The sequence below is a fragment of the Nannospalax galili genome, unplaced genomic scaffold (genome assembly GCF_000622305.1).
Source record: "Nannospalax galili isolate Female #2095 unplaced genomic scaffold, S.galili_v1.0 scaffold142, whole genome shotgun sequence".
In the NCBI taxonomy this organism is placed as follows: Eukaryota; Metazoa; Chordata; class Mammalia; order Rodentia; family Spalacidae; genus Nannospalax; species Nannospalax galili.
This window is the reverse complement of record NW_008348793.1, coordinates 1,182,251-1,197,833: the sequence shown is the minus strand read 5'-3', so window position 1 is coordinate 1,197,833 and position 15,583 is coordinate 1,182,251. Positions and strand designations below refer to the sequence as shown.

The 15,583-nt window shown below is 40.7% G+C and overlaps 1 protein-coding gene across 3 annotated transcripts in view; it reads left to right on the top strand.

Annotated features, from left to right (window-relative positions):
* The window catches only part of Sec24d (SEC24 homolog D, COPII coat complex component), a 102,509-nt gene that overhangs the window by 72,602 nt on the left and 14,324 nt on the right, over positions 1 to 15,583 (top strand). For all 3 annotated transcript variants that reach the window (XM_008846039.3, XM_008846040.3, XM_029569826.1), the window contains exons 11-17: positions 166 to 290; positions 5,047 to 5,238; positions 5,829 to 5,922; positions 10,502 to 10,618; positions 11,358 to 11,528; positions 14,841 to 14,937; positions 15,058 to 15,203. In XM_008846039.3, coding sequence (XP_008844261.1) covers positions 166 to 290; positions 5,047 to 5,238; positions 5,829 to 5,922; positions 10,502 to 10,618; positions 11,358 to 11,528; positions 14,841 to 14,937; positions 15,058 to 15,203 — 942 coding nt within the window. The remainder of the gene's footprint in view (positions 1 to 165; positions 291 to 5,046; positions 5,239 to 5,828; positions 5,923 to 10,501; positions 10,619 to 11,357; positions 11,529 to 14,840; positions 14,938 to 15,057; positions 15,204 to 15,583) is intronic.

The window sequence follows — 15,583 nt, the reverse complement described above, 5'->3', positions numbered from 1 at the left end:
TATATATAGTCAGGGACTGTTTCCTAGAAAGTTATTGGGTCCACAAATGTTATATCCTAAATATTGAACAAAACATATGAGTGTTCAAGAGTTTGTACTGTCTAAAGTTGATTATGAAATATACTAACTTCATATCTGTTTATGCGATGTTTTGCTTTCCTATAGAAGAACAAGCCTCCCAACCCACCAGCCTTTATCTTCATGATTGACGTTTCATACAGTAACATAAAGAACGGGCTTGTCAAGCTCATTTGTGAAGAACTGAAGACCGTGCTGGAAAAACTTCCCAAGTAAGGGAATTACTATTCTTTTAGAAATTATATTGTACTGCTGAATTAGTACAGAGTAGCCGACTGATACCTTTTGCTAATGAGAACATTGTATAATTAGCTCTAACTCAAACTCTAGCATTCTCCTGAGTTTAAAATGTCAGAGTGGGGCTGGAGGGATAGCACAGCTATTAAAGGCTAAGGCTAACAACCAGAAGTTAAAATGTCAGAGTGATCTTTTGTACAAAGCAAAAGAAACAAGCTGAGAAAACAAATAATTACAGGGTTAAAAATACCTTTTAAACTGTGTTATAAATTACAAAGAGAATCCCAAAGGCATAGCAGCCCAAAATTTGGAAGTTTTTTCTTGAGTTTTCAAAGCATTCATTTTCCATGAACACTGGTGGTTGCTGATAGTGGCAGAGTCCGAAGGGTCCCAGAGCTGGGTAGCTGTCGTATGTAGAGAAGGTCTCTTTTTAGCCTTCTGTTGAACCCTCACAATTCCAGCCCAGCTGTCTGTGTTTCCTGCCTGGTAGCAGTGTGAGGCGCCTGTCATTCAAGGAGGCAGCCCACGCAAAGACAAGGAACGTTGGAGATGAATCTGGCAGCCGGCAGCTGAACATACCCGGTCCCAATCATTCATAACTGCAGACTGCTTCAAAACGGCTACTTGGCATGTTACCTGCTTTAGCAAAAAGAAGTAAATGAAATTGATGGTAATTTCAACCATAAAAATATATATGCATAGCCCAAATTAAATTTGTTAGAGAAAAAAATAACCAGAGTTCCTTCGAAAGGTAAGATAGGGGTGCACAAAACTTATTTTGACTTAAAGAAAACCCTTACACAGAGATTTGAGAACTAGCAGGAAGTAGCCGGTAATATCCTTTCATTTTTATTTTCAATCTCCTCTACTAAAACTGGTGTCAAACATGGCCAAGTTTTAGTTGTCTTTGTGCATGGGCTAGCCGCTTGGAACAGGAGCAGACTTGTAGGCGTGGAGACTGAGGAGCACAGGGACTTCTGTCCTGCCTGCCAGGAGGCCGTGCCGGAAGATAAAGGGACCAGGACATGCTGTGCGCGCCACATCCTCTACTCTTCCTTGTCTCATTGAATACACATGCGCAATGTCTGTTCTGCACAGGGGCTTTGGGGGGTGGGCTGTCCTCAAACCCTAGTGCTTCCTGGTCTTTGAATGACCAGTCTTCTGTATTCTTTCCAACAAAGGCTTTGATAAGTGAGCTCTAGACCTCCCTGGAGCAGTTTTGTTTGTATCTGTTAAGCTGAAGTCATAATATTGTAGAGGATGGTTTGGAAAAGCTGTAGGAATGCTTGAAAAACACGGAGGTGACTTCAGGCTGGACTGAGGTAAAGAGTGAGCTGGAGCGAGCCGCAGGTGGCAAGCAAATGCTCGAGACTGCTTTCTCGCACCCCATTCTACAGAAACTTGAGAAGGGTGAATTTCCTCCTACAGATGATGTGCTTTGTCGGGGAACAAATATTGGATATGGTGGTGAGGCTCAGTTGGTAAAGTGCTTGTGTTTTATTTTGCTTTATTTCAAATGCAAGGAACTGAGTTTAGTCTCCAGAACCCATGTAAAAAACGCCAGGCATTGTGGCTGGCCAGCTAATCTCACATGATTGGTGAGCTCCAAGCCAGTGAGGACCCTTACCTCAAAGGAAGTGGATGTTGTTCCCGAGGGTCACACCCAAGGCTGTCCTTCAGCCTCCACACGTGCCTGTATACATATCTTTAAAAGAATAACAAAAGTTTTAAAAATATTGGAAACGCATTATTTTGGAGTTTATGGTTCATTTGCTAAACTAACATCTTTGATGTTGCTCTGCAAAACCTGTTAACTTCATGACATCCCCTCTGTGACCTCATACACAATGGAGGGGAGGAGGTCAAGTTGTCTTGTGATATGATTTAACGAGGTAGTTAGAATGTGGAGGAAATTTTAGAATAGTGTTTGTGTCTCAAACAAATTTTAAAAACATGTTCCCATGGAGACAAATAATATTTTGCAATAATGTTAGATGTTCTGATTACATACTTCTAAGAAAGGTTAATTTGGATTTGAAAAGAGCCCTGTAAACCCCAGAACACTCTTTTCCCATCAACTTGATATATACTCAAATCCAATGGGAGTTATCAGTCCAGATTAGAGAGAGAGAGAGAGAGAGAGAGAGAGAGAGAGAGTGTGTGTGTCTGCTTGGGTATGTACATGCAGTGCCCAGAAGAGGAAGTCAGATCCTATGGATCTGGAGTTGCAGGAAGAAGTGAGCTGCCCCGTGTGGGTGCTGGGAACTGAACTCAGATCCTGTGCAGGAGCAGTGCTGTTAACTGCTGAGCCATCATCTCTCCTTCCCTGACTTCTCTTTTTTCAGTCTGGGACCCCAGCCCCATGGAATGGTGCTGTGCACATTCAGGATGAGTCCTCCCACCGCAGTTAACCTAATGTGGATAATCTCTCACAGACACACCAAGAGATGTGTCTCCTAGGTGATTCTAAATTCTATTAAGTTGACAATCAGGGTTAATAATCACAGGCTCTAATTTGCCACCCCACAATCCAGAGTTTCACAGCATGGTAATCATTCTCAGTAAGATCTCTAGTACTCTACACTGCATAAGCCTTGGCTGGGTATTGTTTCTACCCACACTCATGAAATGGTAAGTAAAGGTGCCAAATGCTGAAAGTCCAGTGAAAATTATTTATAGGAATTTAGAGGAAGAAATTACTTCTCTCTTGTAGCATCTGGAGATTTCACAGAGGAGGAAGAATAAATTGTGTGTGGTCTTGACAAGCAAGATTTTAGTAATAGGGATGCAACAGAAAGCAGCCTACCACAGTGCAGTTGCACACAGCTCTGCTTAGCCTGGCACAGCCTACCACAGTGCAAGATGCACAGCACAGCATGGGTATAGTGCTTACTTACATGAAGTCACACAGTTCAGGAGAATGTGTACATCTGTATGTGTAAACACAAGAGAGAAGGGCTCTCACCTCTGAAATATCAAAAATGTCCAAAGTGTTCACGTTTACCAGTTGCTTTGGGAAGGGGATTATAAGAACATTTTAAAACTCTACCCACGTAACAAGGCTCCAATAAAGAAGTGTAAGTCAGTTTCTGTCAGCCTGCACTCTGAAGTCTGCTGTGGAAGCTGATAAATTGAACCTGAGATACTTCCACGTAGACACTTCGATTTCCCTTTTTCTTATGCTCAAGTCCACTCTTTTTGCTTATTTATATATTCATCCATCATTTGAGGTTTTTGTAGCCCAGGCTAACCTTGAACTTACTATCTGCCATTGAAAATTAGAGTGCTTGGAGTGCATCAGTATTTTGTTTTAGGGAAGTCAGAGAGGGGTCAAGGGTGCAGTCAGTAAGCAGGTAACTGTTCTGCGCCACTCAGCCTTAACCAGACTGAAATGGAAGCATTCACTCTTCTGTACTTCCGGGAGTATCCACACCTTGTTTGGAATTCCCTAAAGATAATATGGTCCTTATCACAGATTTAGAACTCTAATTGCTTTGTCATGGATCTCACAATATTAGTATTTATAAGTGTAGTTTACTTGGTATTATGTGTCTGGGTCATACTGTTTTCAAATCCAGCCCACTGCTGTGTTGAGATTGTGCAGGGTGTGCAGAAATAACATCTCACGGAGCAGCAAGCCCTTTTCTTTCTTTCTTTTTTAACTCTGATGTATTTTTTTAAGGTGCTCCTAATTCTATTTTTTTTCTTTTTTAAATTTGTTTTCATTGAATTTTTGTGTATTTCATACAGAACATCTCAAACAATCTTAATCATCTCCATACCCCTCATCCCCACTGGCACCTTCCCATAGCCCCCTCACTGGAGCCCATATACTCTGTCATCCCTGTTGAGGGTTACTGTGTCGTCAGTGTCCCCAGCCATTCCGCAGTGCAAGTCCATCCACTGAGGTCTAGTCAGCCTATCTAGAGTCCCTTGTTATAGAAGATCAGCTCTTCTTCACCTAGCAGCAATCAGTTGCCAATATTTCTTCAGATAAGATTGGGGTCTGCTGTTCATTTTCCCAGTCCTATGCTGGGTTTTTGTCTACCTGAATTTACATGGGACTTGTGTATACTGGCACCGTTGCTACAGAATCATATAACCAGGTTCCCAGGAGTTTGTAAACCTGTTTCCATGTGGTAATGCATCTCCTCCCTGGCTCTTGCAATCTTTTATTAAACTTCATCCACCCACGGCTTAGGGACTATCTTGGACGAGGGGACAGAATGATTGTAAACAAGCCTTTTTGTAAAACGCCTTCCTTCATAGCTCTGAATATTTCATTTGTTCTGACATTTTGGTGACTTCTGAGGCCACTTTGTTTATAATGAGTGTTTATAATCAGCTTGTCCATGGAAATTTTAAAAGTTTAAGTTTTCTGTGAATTGAAAATAAATGCATGAACAGATTAGAGCAAATGTTTCCACAATATCTAATTATTGGCCTAGAATTTTGAGAATGTTTTTCTTTATCACCCTGCTTATTTTTGAAGTAACATGTATCTCCTTCTGCCATTGCTCGCTAATGACGACAGAGAATAAACCAAAACTTTCAATAAACACATTTATTGAATTGCACATAGAAACCTGTCTCATTCTAAACTTATACCGAATAGTTGGTTGTTCTCTTAGTAACACAGAGAAAACTGTAGAAGGACAAGTAGGAAGCCATGACTGCAACATCATCAGTAGTCGGACATTCCTGACGTTAGGTTTTTGTGTTTCCTCACAGGGAAGAGCAAGAAGAGACATCTGCAGTTCGAGTTGGTTTTATCACGTATAACAAAGTTCTCCATTTCTTCAATGTGAAGAGTAATTTGGCCCAGGCTCAGATGATGGTTGTGACAGATGTCAGCGAGGTCTTTGTTCCTTTGTTGGACGGGTTCCTTGTCAACTACCAAGAATCCCAGTCTGTGATTCACAAGTAAATATTAAGTGTTTCATAGTTTAAATACAAATCAAGTATCTGTTTTAAGTTACATTGTGTTTTGATTCAACTACATATACTGTTTGGTTCTGTCATTAGTGAGGGGAACAGTTTAGGGCATAAATTACAAAACTTGTCACTATGTTAGGTTTATCTCTTTTTAATGTAGACCAGTGTCTATCTAAAAGTAAGAATTTTTTTTATATTCATTCTCAACTTTTTTTTCCCTTGATAGAAAGGTAATGAAAGGAATATATTTCCAGCATGTGCAAAAGCATACTTGTTGATAACTGTTATTTCAAGAATTTAGGGTATCTCATAGAGAATAGAAAAATATCTAAAAAGAGGGTGATTTTATAAATTTTCCATCCAAAAAATAGATTTTGGTGTCAAACTGCTAAAATATTGTTCCTTGAGAAATTTCTCCTATCGTGTTACCTGTTCCCCGTAAGTAACAATTACCCACACATGCTGTGCATAAAATAAATGCCATATGTGTTTAGGCTTGAAATGTCAGCGATGTATTTCCTGAAGCTTATGACAGACGTGCCACACGTTTAGAGCCTCTTGTCCATTTGTTTCCTCAGTTTGTTGGATCAGATTCCAGAGATGTTTGCCGACTCTAACGAAAACGAGACAGTCTTTGCTCCGGTCATCCAGGCTGGCATGGAAGCTCTCAAGGTAAAGAGAAACCACCTGTACCAGCTAGTAAATAACATTTGTAACAGAGAGATAAAAAAGGACTTCTACTTATGAAAAGAAATACAGTCTTCTTTAAAATCCTAGGCGAAACTTCCTCACAGTTTTCAGGAGGAAATGGCCCAAGCCACACTGTCCCCCAGGGTTTACATTCCAGCGCCGTTAGATCAGAATAACTGACTGTCAGGATTCAGCCTAGCTCCTCCCTTTGGCTTTTGTATGAACTTTATACGAACCATTTTTAAAAGTAGTTCAGTAATATTGAAACTATCAGATATGGGGAGAAAAATTCCCATGTTGCCTTCTCCTTCCTTGGGGATGTGACTGCCGCTCAGGGCCTTGCTGACTGCCAGAAGGGGGAAGGCCTTGGCCTTGTGTTCCCTGGGGAAGCTGAGTCCAAATGTCTGATTGTTTTTAGAGCAACAGAAAAGTGAAAAAGGTACTTCATCTAAATCACCATTTGTTTTGTTTCTCCTTAAAAAATATTTTATTTATTATTTTTATTTTTCATGTGTATGAGTATACTGTCTGCTTGTATGTAGGTGCACCCATGTTGTACAGTGCCAGTGGAGGTCAGAAGAAGGTGTCAGATTCCCTGGAACAGGAGTTACACACAGTTGTTAGCTATCATGTGGGTGCTGAGAACCAAACCCAAGTCCTCCATAAGAGCAGCCAGTGCCCTTAATCACTGAGCCATCTCTCTAGACCCATAAATAACCATTTCTTTAGCATAATAGTCAAACCTCGTTGACCTTGACAGCTCATTCCTAAAGTCAGTTTTTAAATCTTATTATTAAAATTACATTCACATCAACTTTTAAAATAAAATGACTAGGAATAATGACAATAACAGTAAAAAAGAACAGACCACAGTGTGCAGAACTGAGGTTACAAACCACTCCCACATAAACTGTGTATCTAATTTTATAGTTTGAGCCTAGTGCACTGATTCTTGACTAGGTTTTCCAGTCTTCAGGTATTCAGTTATGGTATCAGATTGTTCATGTATGGTATTGTGGATGTCCTTCAGACACTGTCAGAATAAATGGCAGTTTAATGTAAAATTGATCATAACATTTCAGAACACGAAGTGACTTAGAGATATAGAACCCACCCCACTGGAAGCCGTCAATGGGCACCAGAAAACCTTGGCAATGCTTATATTCCTCTTTGCGAAAAATAAAAGTGTCTGTTCTTTTTTGATTTGAAAAATGTTATATGTTGTCAATGATGTGCTCCCTTCCAATGAAGCTCCTAAAAGTTAAACAAATCACCCCACATACAATGTCATAAAGACCCTACAAATCTTTCCGTTTTAAGTTAGGACTGGAAATGATACTGTGTTTATGTGGATGAGTGAGTCGTCTAAGTAACCCACAGGTTTAACAGTAATCGTGATTTGGCAAAGGATTTGAAAAGCTTAATAAGAGAGCATATGAGAAGAAAAGAGGGTATTGAAGATACTGAAGTGGAAGGAAGGGCATGAGCCAGGCTTGCTGCCCTGAGTTCTTAGAAGACCGATTCGTACGTTAGCAGATCAGAAGAGGTCTAGACACTGATTGGCATATTTGAAAAAATAATATTTATATATAGTCTGTGTATACACATTTTAACTAAAGTTTAGTGTGAACTCTGCTAAGCCACCGTTCCTAACAGTCCTAACATGCTCGAAAGCTGCTTGCACAGCAGTTACTGTAACACTAAGTGTTCTCTACAATTAGTTCTTGAGAGTCTGAGTCACTGTAGCCTATGTCTTTGCATCTTTTGCACTGTATTTTTGTTATATTTACATGTTTACTTATATATTACTGTATATATTACCTTGAAGTTAATTAAAACCTTGAACTTTTTAAATAGGCAGAATCTAATGTCTAAACAGCAATTCAGAAAACTTCGTAAATACAAGGTCAGTGAGTTGTGCTCACAAAGCGGAATGAGCTGGCGTTGCACAGTCAGTGTTGGACACATGTCCGTGGACACTACCATCATGTCTGCTAGTGAGGAAAGCAATGTCCTCTTCCATTTCATGCAGAGGCTGATGATGGTGCTGTGCTGCAGAATTCATAAAGTCAACTAATCCACAGTTGAAAAATCATGGAATCACACAGAAATAAGGTGTGCTTTTCAAAAGTGCAGATTTCTGGTCTCCTCTTAGATAACTTGAGGACTACCAGCATATGGAATCATTTGTCCTGTGGTCTCTAGGAACATCCTTACACCAGGACAATTGCATCCCTCACCTGTACATTTATTGACTGTTTTTTGTTCCAGTAATATTGTGACTGCACCATGATGTGCTTTCTTGCCCTAAGCTTATATAATAATTATGATTGAAATAAGAAATAAATTTCTGAAGAAAGCTTGCTTCTTCTGATGAATGTTTAGTTAATGTGCTCTGCGTCGTTCAGTGTCTTCATGGGGAGAGAGGTTCGCTTCCTGTGATCGGTCCTGATAAGCATTCTAGGTCATGATGCTTCTTCTTTCAGCCTTAATTACCAAGAAAGATAATAAGACAAGATAGATTTTCTAATGCAGATAGTTCTTTTCCCTAACCATCTTAGTATTTCTAGCCCTCTTCCCTTAGTGCTAGTCTATGTGTCTTTAATCATAGATCTCCTCAAAACCTCTGTAAAGAGATTATTAATATGAATAATAGAGAAAGTGTCTCCTCCAACTCACCAGGTAAATTCTGGGTGATTATCATTCATTCCATAAGAGCAGAAACTGCTGTGTTGTTATTGGAGTTTGTGTGTAGTTTATTCTTTTGACTTCCTAGTAACTTCGTGTGTGTGTGTGTGTGTGTGTGTGTGTGTGTGTGTGCGCGCGCGCGTGTGCACGCGCACGCGATGTCTGTGTGTGCTCGCCCAAAGTAGACATTGACTGTCTTCCTGGATTCCTCTTCGTTTTGTTTACTGAGGCAGGGTCTCTCCTGAACCTGGAGCTTGCTAATCCTGGCTAGTCTTCCCTGCCTCTGTTGCCTGAGTGCTGGGATTAGAGGCAGCCTCCATTCCTACAAGGTTTTTATGTGGGTTTTGGGGATCTGAACTCTAGTCCTCATGCTCCCATGGCAACCACTTTATCTGTTGAGCCCTCTCACCAGCTCCCAGATACTCTATATTTTCACAATGTTGAGTTTTTTAATAGACTGTGCATTTGTTCTTTAGAGTATTACCTTATAGTTCATTTAACAAGACAATTAAGTATGCTTATTATGAATAGCATCATTTGCTGACTTGTCAAATTCTTTCAACATTTATTTTATGTAGTTACTATTTCTATGTCATGTATTATATAAATGAAGCTTAGAAAAAATAATTTTCCTGAAGTCACTAAGCTAGTAAAATTTTATTGAGATTTTTGAGTTTTGTCGAGCCCAGGTTTCTAACCCTGGCATGTGGAGACTAGGATGTGTGATCTGAACACCTACAGTATAAATTTAAATACTTCTGCCATTAGCCGGTGTCTAGATGGACATGGGGATCTTTTGTAGTGAGTTCTTTAAGGGACTTCACTGTAATGAATGGCTCAGACAAGAAAAAGTGTATTTTTAATTTATTTTTTGAGACCTGAATGTTTTATTGTACCTTATTACCTTAATTTTAATCCAATTAACCCAGGAAATCTCAATATGATGAATTCTTCATTTTCCTTTTTACAGTAAAAGAATAAGTCTTGAAAATAGTAAACAGATGGAGAAGGACATTTAAATTTGAGGGAAATATGGTGGTAGCCGTTCAAACACAGACACAAGCTGTTTGCTCTGACAGTGGTTTTAAAAGCAGTATGTCAGGGAAAGCCACATTCAAAAGCCTGGTAAGAGGCTGCAGAAATATCTGAAATGTTTGATTGGTGTACAGGCTGTAACAGTACCGGATTTCATAAAGACAATTTCCTTGATGTAGATGATGGACTTTGGTCCTTTTTACTCCAGCACACTCTCCCCTTTTCCTGCTCTCTTGTTAGTCTCTTCTCCTCCCCAGTTTCCATTCTGCTAGTATAGATGGTTTTATAGATGTATATAAAATGCAGGATCCCAAAATGAGGGAAAGCATGTGTCGCCTTTCTGAGCCTGGCTTATTTCGCTTAATAGGATGATTTCCGGTTGCATACATTTTCTTGCAAATAACATAACTTCATTCTTCTTTACAACTAAATAGAGTTCCCATAGTGTGTATATAGATTTTCTTTATCCATCACCTATCGATGGACAACTAGATTGATTTTAGTACATGATTACTTGAATAGTGCTGTAATAAGCATAGATGTGCAGCTCTCTCTGTGGTGTGTGGACTTAGAGGCCTTCATGCATATCCCCAGAGGTGGGCTAGCTGGGTCATACAGGAGTTCTTCTTTAGTTATTTGAGGAATCTCTGTACTGTTTTCCATACTGACTGGGCCAACAGTGTACAAGGGTCCTCTTTGTCCACATCCCCAACAGTATTTTGTTATTTGTTTCTTTGTGATGTCATTCCAACTGGGATAAGATAGGACTTTTGTTTCATGTATTTCTGATTATTTTAAAATAAGATTTTTCACTGAAGCTTTTTCTTTGATTTTTAAGGCAGCAGAGTGTCCTGGGAAGCTGTTCGTCTTCCACTCCTCCTTGCCTACTGCTGAAGCACCAGGGAAGCTCAAAAACAGAGATGACAAAAAACTGATCAACACAGACAAAGAGAAGGTACTTGCAAATGATTACCCTGTGACATGTCCATATATCAGTTATTAGGAGGAGTCAAGAGTCAGGATGCCTTTGTTTAAGAAAGAAGGTGAGAAGCCAAATCCGATGTGCGTGTCCAGACTACACAAATATTTTTCAATTGTAAAAACATTTAAGGAATTTTATATTCCTAGAGAAACTGATATATTATCTAAATAAAAACATTTTCTGTATATAATCTATATAAGACAAAATCGGGTACATTCAGGACGATATGGCCACGACTACAATCTCCATGAGACAGAGTGATGAGACTGTTGGAGAAATGGAAGAAAAGGGGGAAGTGCAGAAAGAGGATGATGTGGAAAGGGAAAGCACAGACGAGTATCACAACACTCCCCTAGGGAGACATGAGTCATGGAGTAGAGGCGCCACTCACTGGAAGTCAGCCTCTGCTCAAACCTGCGACAGTGGAGGAAGAGTCAAAGGAGAGGAAGCTGGATGAGACAGAAGGTGTGCAGGCATTCACAGGCACCTCACAGTGCCGCCCCCAGAGCTAGGGCAGCAGTAGCTCCATTAGGGTGGTGGGGAATCAGATAACTGAAGACACCCAACTCTGTAGCCCAGTCCACTTAACTAGAAGAAGGAAAATGGAAAGCACATTTCCCCCTTGAAAATTTCAGTTTAAAAAGTAGCAACTTAAACTTTAATCCCACTTTTGTGTGGCTTTTCTTTACTTTCTTTTCATCCTTTGTTTCAGATACTTTTCCAGCCTCAAACAAATGTCTATGAATCTCTGGCCAAGGACTGTGTAGCTAACAGCTGCTCGGTGACGCTCTTCCTCTTCCCCAGTCAGTACGTGGACGTGGCTTCTCTGGGTCTCATCCCTCTGCTCACTGGAGGAACTCTTTACAAATACAACAATTTCCAGGTTAGTGGCAGCCATTCGTTCTTCTAAGTTTCCTCCTGTTTTAAATTTTGAACATCTTTTTAAAAATGTATTTGGGGTTCAGGGAGTGTGTGTGTGCACCTAACATAGAGCACATGTCAGGGGACTTCTGGGAGTCTGCTCTCTCCTTCCACCTGGTTGAGATAGTCTCTCCTGTTTATGTGGCTGCACTATACTGCAGGCTTAGCTGGCCTAGAGAGCTTCTGGAGAATTCTCCTATCTCTGCCTCTTATCTTGCGGTAGTAGTTCTGGAATCACAGATACATCCTCCACATCTGACTTTCTTTTTTCCCCATGTGGTCCAGGATGGAACCTGGCAAGCACTCTTCCCTGCTGCGCCATCTCCCAGACCAGATAGGCTTAAGTTTGGGGATTAAATCATGGGTTCAGAAAGTTCTACCCCATGGGCCAGAGAGATGGCTCAGTCATTAAGAGCACTGGCTGTTCTTGCAGAGGACCTGGGTACAGTTCCCAGCACCCACAGAGCAGTTAATAACTGCCCATAACTCTCTTCTGGTCTCTACAGGTATTGCATGTATAGGTGCACTTATATGTAGGCAAAACAGTCGTACACATAAAAAAATTAAAACAAAATTACATTCTTGGGCTCCCAGCGAATGTGAGTTCAGGAGATGTAAAGCCATGTGTATTTGATTAAGCAACTTCACACTGTGTGTTCAGCCATACATTGAGCTCAGGAAACCTCAGAGTTAAGTATTAATGTAAGCGTCAGTATTGAGGGAAAATATACTTTATATAAAACATATCTAAGACAATTTTTGAAAAAGTAACTGTGTATTTGTGTCAGGTTGTTGGACTCTGAGATGAGTTCAGTTCTCACCATCCTCTCCCACACTTGGCTAGTGTGTCCCTCCTGAATTTGGCAAATGTGTACACTCAGGCTCAGGATAGGCACAGTTGCAAGCTCTTGCTGTGGACAGAGCCACTGACAACTTTCTGTATCAAGGGGCAGAGAATGAGTGTCACCCCACGAGATGGACCTGAAAGAGGCTAACCCATACCCACACATAAATTGCTTCTTCTTAGGCCTGAATTCTGGGTATCTGAGGCACAGTGTGACCTGTTTCAGCTTCTTCCAGTGAGGGAAACACATTTGATCAGAAACTTTATTCCCCTTTTCCAAAAGACTTTATCGTCTTCCATTCCTTTTTAGTAAGGTCCTAGCATAGATGAATAGTGCCCAGGTCCCACATTGATGTCTGCACTCAAGTGACAGCCACACAGAACACATGGCCAAGTGTTGTGTTGGCCATCAGGGACCGGACTTGCTACGGTTGCTTTTGTTCCCCCGTTTTTCAGTCACGTGCTGGCCCTGTGTAATTTCTGATAAAGGCTATTTACTTGTTTGTTAACATACCGACATGTGTTATTGATTCCATCAATGTTATTAAAAAGGAAGTGCTGTTTCAGTCCAAGAGAGGAAAACCCTCTGGCATGTAAACAAAGAGTGAAGTGTTTTATAATCAGTGCTAGGGTTGGTTTGGCTGTGCTTTTTAAATCTGCAATTATTGCACATTGTTTTAGAGTGAATCATACCCTAGCATTTCGTTCTCAGCTTTATCAGTAAAAATTTTAATAGTATCTTCCATTTAATATTATGAAAGAATGATAAAAGGATAGTCAAGAACTTCCCAGGAATCTGGTTATGTGTGCAGAGCTGAAATATTTATTACAAGCACTTTCTGTGGTTTCTGTTACCTTTTCTCCTTCCTTCTCTTTGTTGTAGGGGTTTAGAATGGGAAGCCGTGTGTGTGTGTGTGTGTGTGTGTGTGTGTGTGTGTGTGTGTGTGTGCGCCTGCCTCTCAGCAGTGGGGAGAATCTCTTAAAGAGCTTTCATGACCAGGTCAGAGATGCATCTGTGTACACTGCTTCTGAGCTACTTACTGTTCTGAGTGTCAGCTCAGTATTGCACAGGTGTGTACAACATTAATACTGCTCAGCTGTGGGCTGTGAACAGTTTTCAGACGTGCTGTAGCAGAGTAGTTAAGAAGGCCAAGAGGGGTTGGAGAGATGGCTCAGCGGTTAAGAGAGAGCACTGGCCGCTCTTGCAGAGGACCAGCACCCACATGGTCGCTGACAGCCATCTGTAGGTCCAGTTCCAGGGGATCCTATGCCCGATTCTAATCTTCACGGGCATTGCATGACACGGGTGCACTTACACACATGCACACAGTACACTCATACACATAAAATAAAAAGAATAAAGAAAATATTGTTTAAAAAAGAGTGCCGAGAGAGCTTATGTTTCTTTCCCCCCGTCTGAGCTTCAGGCTCTGAATGTAGTCAAATAAAAGAGCCTCCAGTTTCAGTGCCTGTCGCCAGACTATCTGGATAGGCTACATATTGCATCATTTCCTGTGTATAACACAAAACCCTGAGTGGACCACTTATGTTCTTCTATCTGCAAAATAAAATCAGGAATTGATTTTCCAACCAAATGTTATGAAAATGAAAAATAATAGGTGGGGGTTTTATTTGGAAACTTAAGAATCACTGTCCAAATAGTCTATATTTTCTTTAACTAAGAAACATAAGCTATACGTATAAGTGTACATAAGCTATACATATAATTTTAAACTATCAAAACTACTATATAAGCTGTATCTAATTTTAAAGTCAAGATTTTCAAAATTGTTTTAAATCACATTTAGAGAGTAGTAAATGTGGGAATTGGAGTGATGATTCAGCAGCTAAGAGCACGTGTTCCTCTTGTAGAGGACTTGGGTTTGGTTCCCAGCACCCACATGGCAGCTAACAACCATCCATAACTCCAGCTCCAGGGGATCCAACGTCCTCTTCTGGCCTCTGTGGGTTGTGCATGACACAAGTACACTTAACATACATGCAGGCAAAAGAGGGAGGAGAGAGATGAGTAGTGTGCAGCACTGGACTGCGCACTATTGGACTGCTCCTGGGTGAGGGAGAGGAGGGTTTACATACGATCTTTAGGTGGGCCGACTAGAGTCCAGTGGACAAATTTACACTGAAGGACATCTGGGTACAAATGCCTGATTGGATAGGACTTAACATGTATGGTGGAATACATGGGGTTCAGTGGGAAGGATCGGGGAGGCATGGATGGGGAAGGGGTCTAAATTTGATTAAGAACTGTTGTATGAAATTACAAAAGTTCAAAAAATTAAATAAAAACCATATAAAAAGATAAAAATTAAAAAATAAATAAAATTTTAAAAATTTAAGAGTGGTAAATGTTATTTCAAGTCCTTCACTGCCGCCTGGTGGTCACTGATCATACCTTTTTTTTTTTTTTAGATGCATTTGGATAGCCACCAATTTTTGAATGACCTCAGAAATGATATTGAAAAGAAAATAGGCTTTGATGCTATTATGAGGGTTCGTACCAGCACAGGTGACTTTATATCATTTTTATGTCTCTTTTGAACAATTATTTTCTCTTCCAGTAGCAGGGCAGCAAATGCTATAGCAGTAAAATTAAAGGAAGCAAATTTTCCCTTTCCATTTACTTTAGGTTTCAGAGCCACTGATTTCTTTGGTGGGATTTTTATGAACAACACCACAGATGTAGAAATGGCAGCCATTGATTGTGATAAGGCCATAACTGTGGAGTTCAAACATGACGACAAGCTCAGTGAGGACAGTGGAGCCTTGATCCAGGTGATTTCACATTTGCCCTGACCTTTTGGTTTCCATTTGACACTGACAGTAATCAGTGTGGAGAACAGGAAAGAACTGCCAGCCGTGCAGGTCTCTTCAGAACCACATTCAGCTTTCTCGGATGGCAGAAGTCTCCAGAGCACTCTTGTGTGGTTTCCCCATAGGCTACTATGTGACACAGCAATCGTCTGTCCACGCACATGAGCCCAGTCAAGTGGTGTGAGGCAGCATGGCATCAGCAAGCGGGTATTCAACACCATTCGCCTGTTTCAACCCCAGCCACTCTTGCCATACGTATGCTGGTGTGCTGAGGCTTCCATGACAAACCACCACAGGCTGGACATCTTAACAGATCTTCAGTTCCCACCATTCTGGAGGCT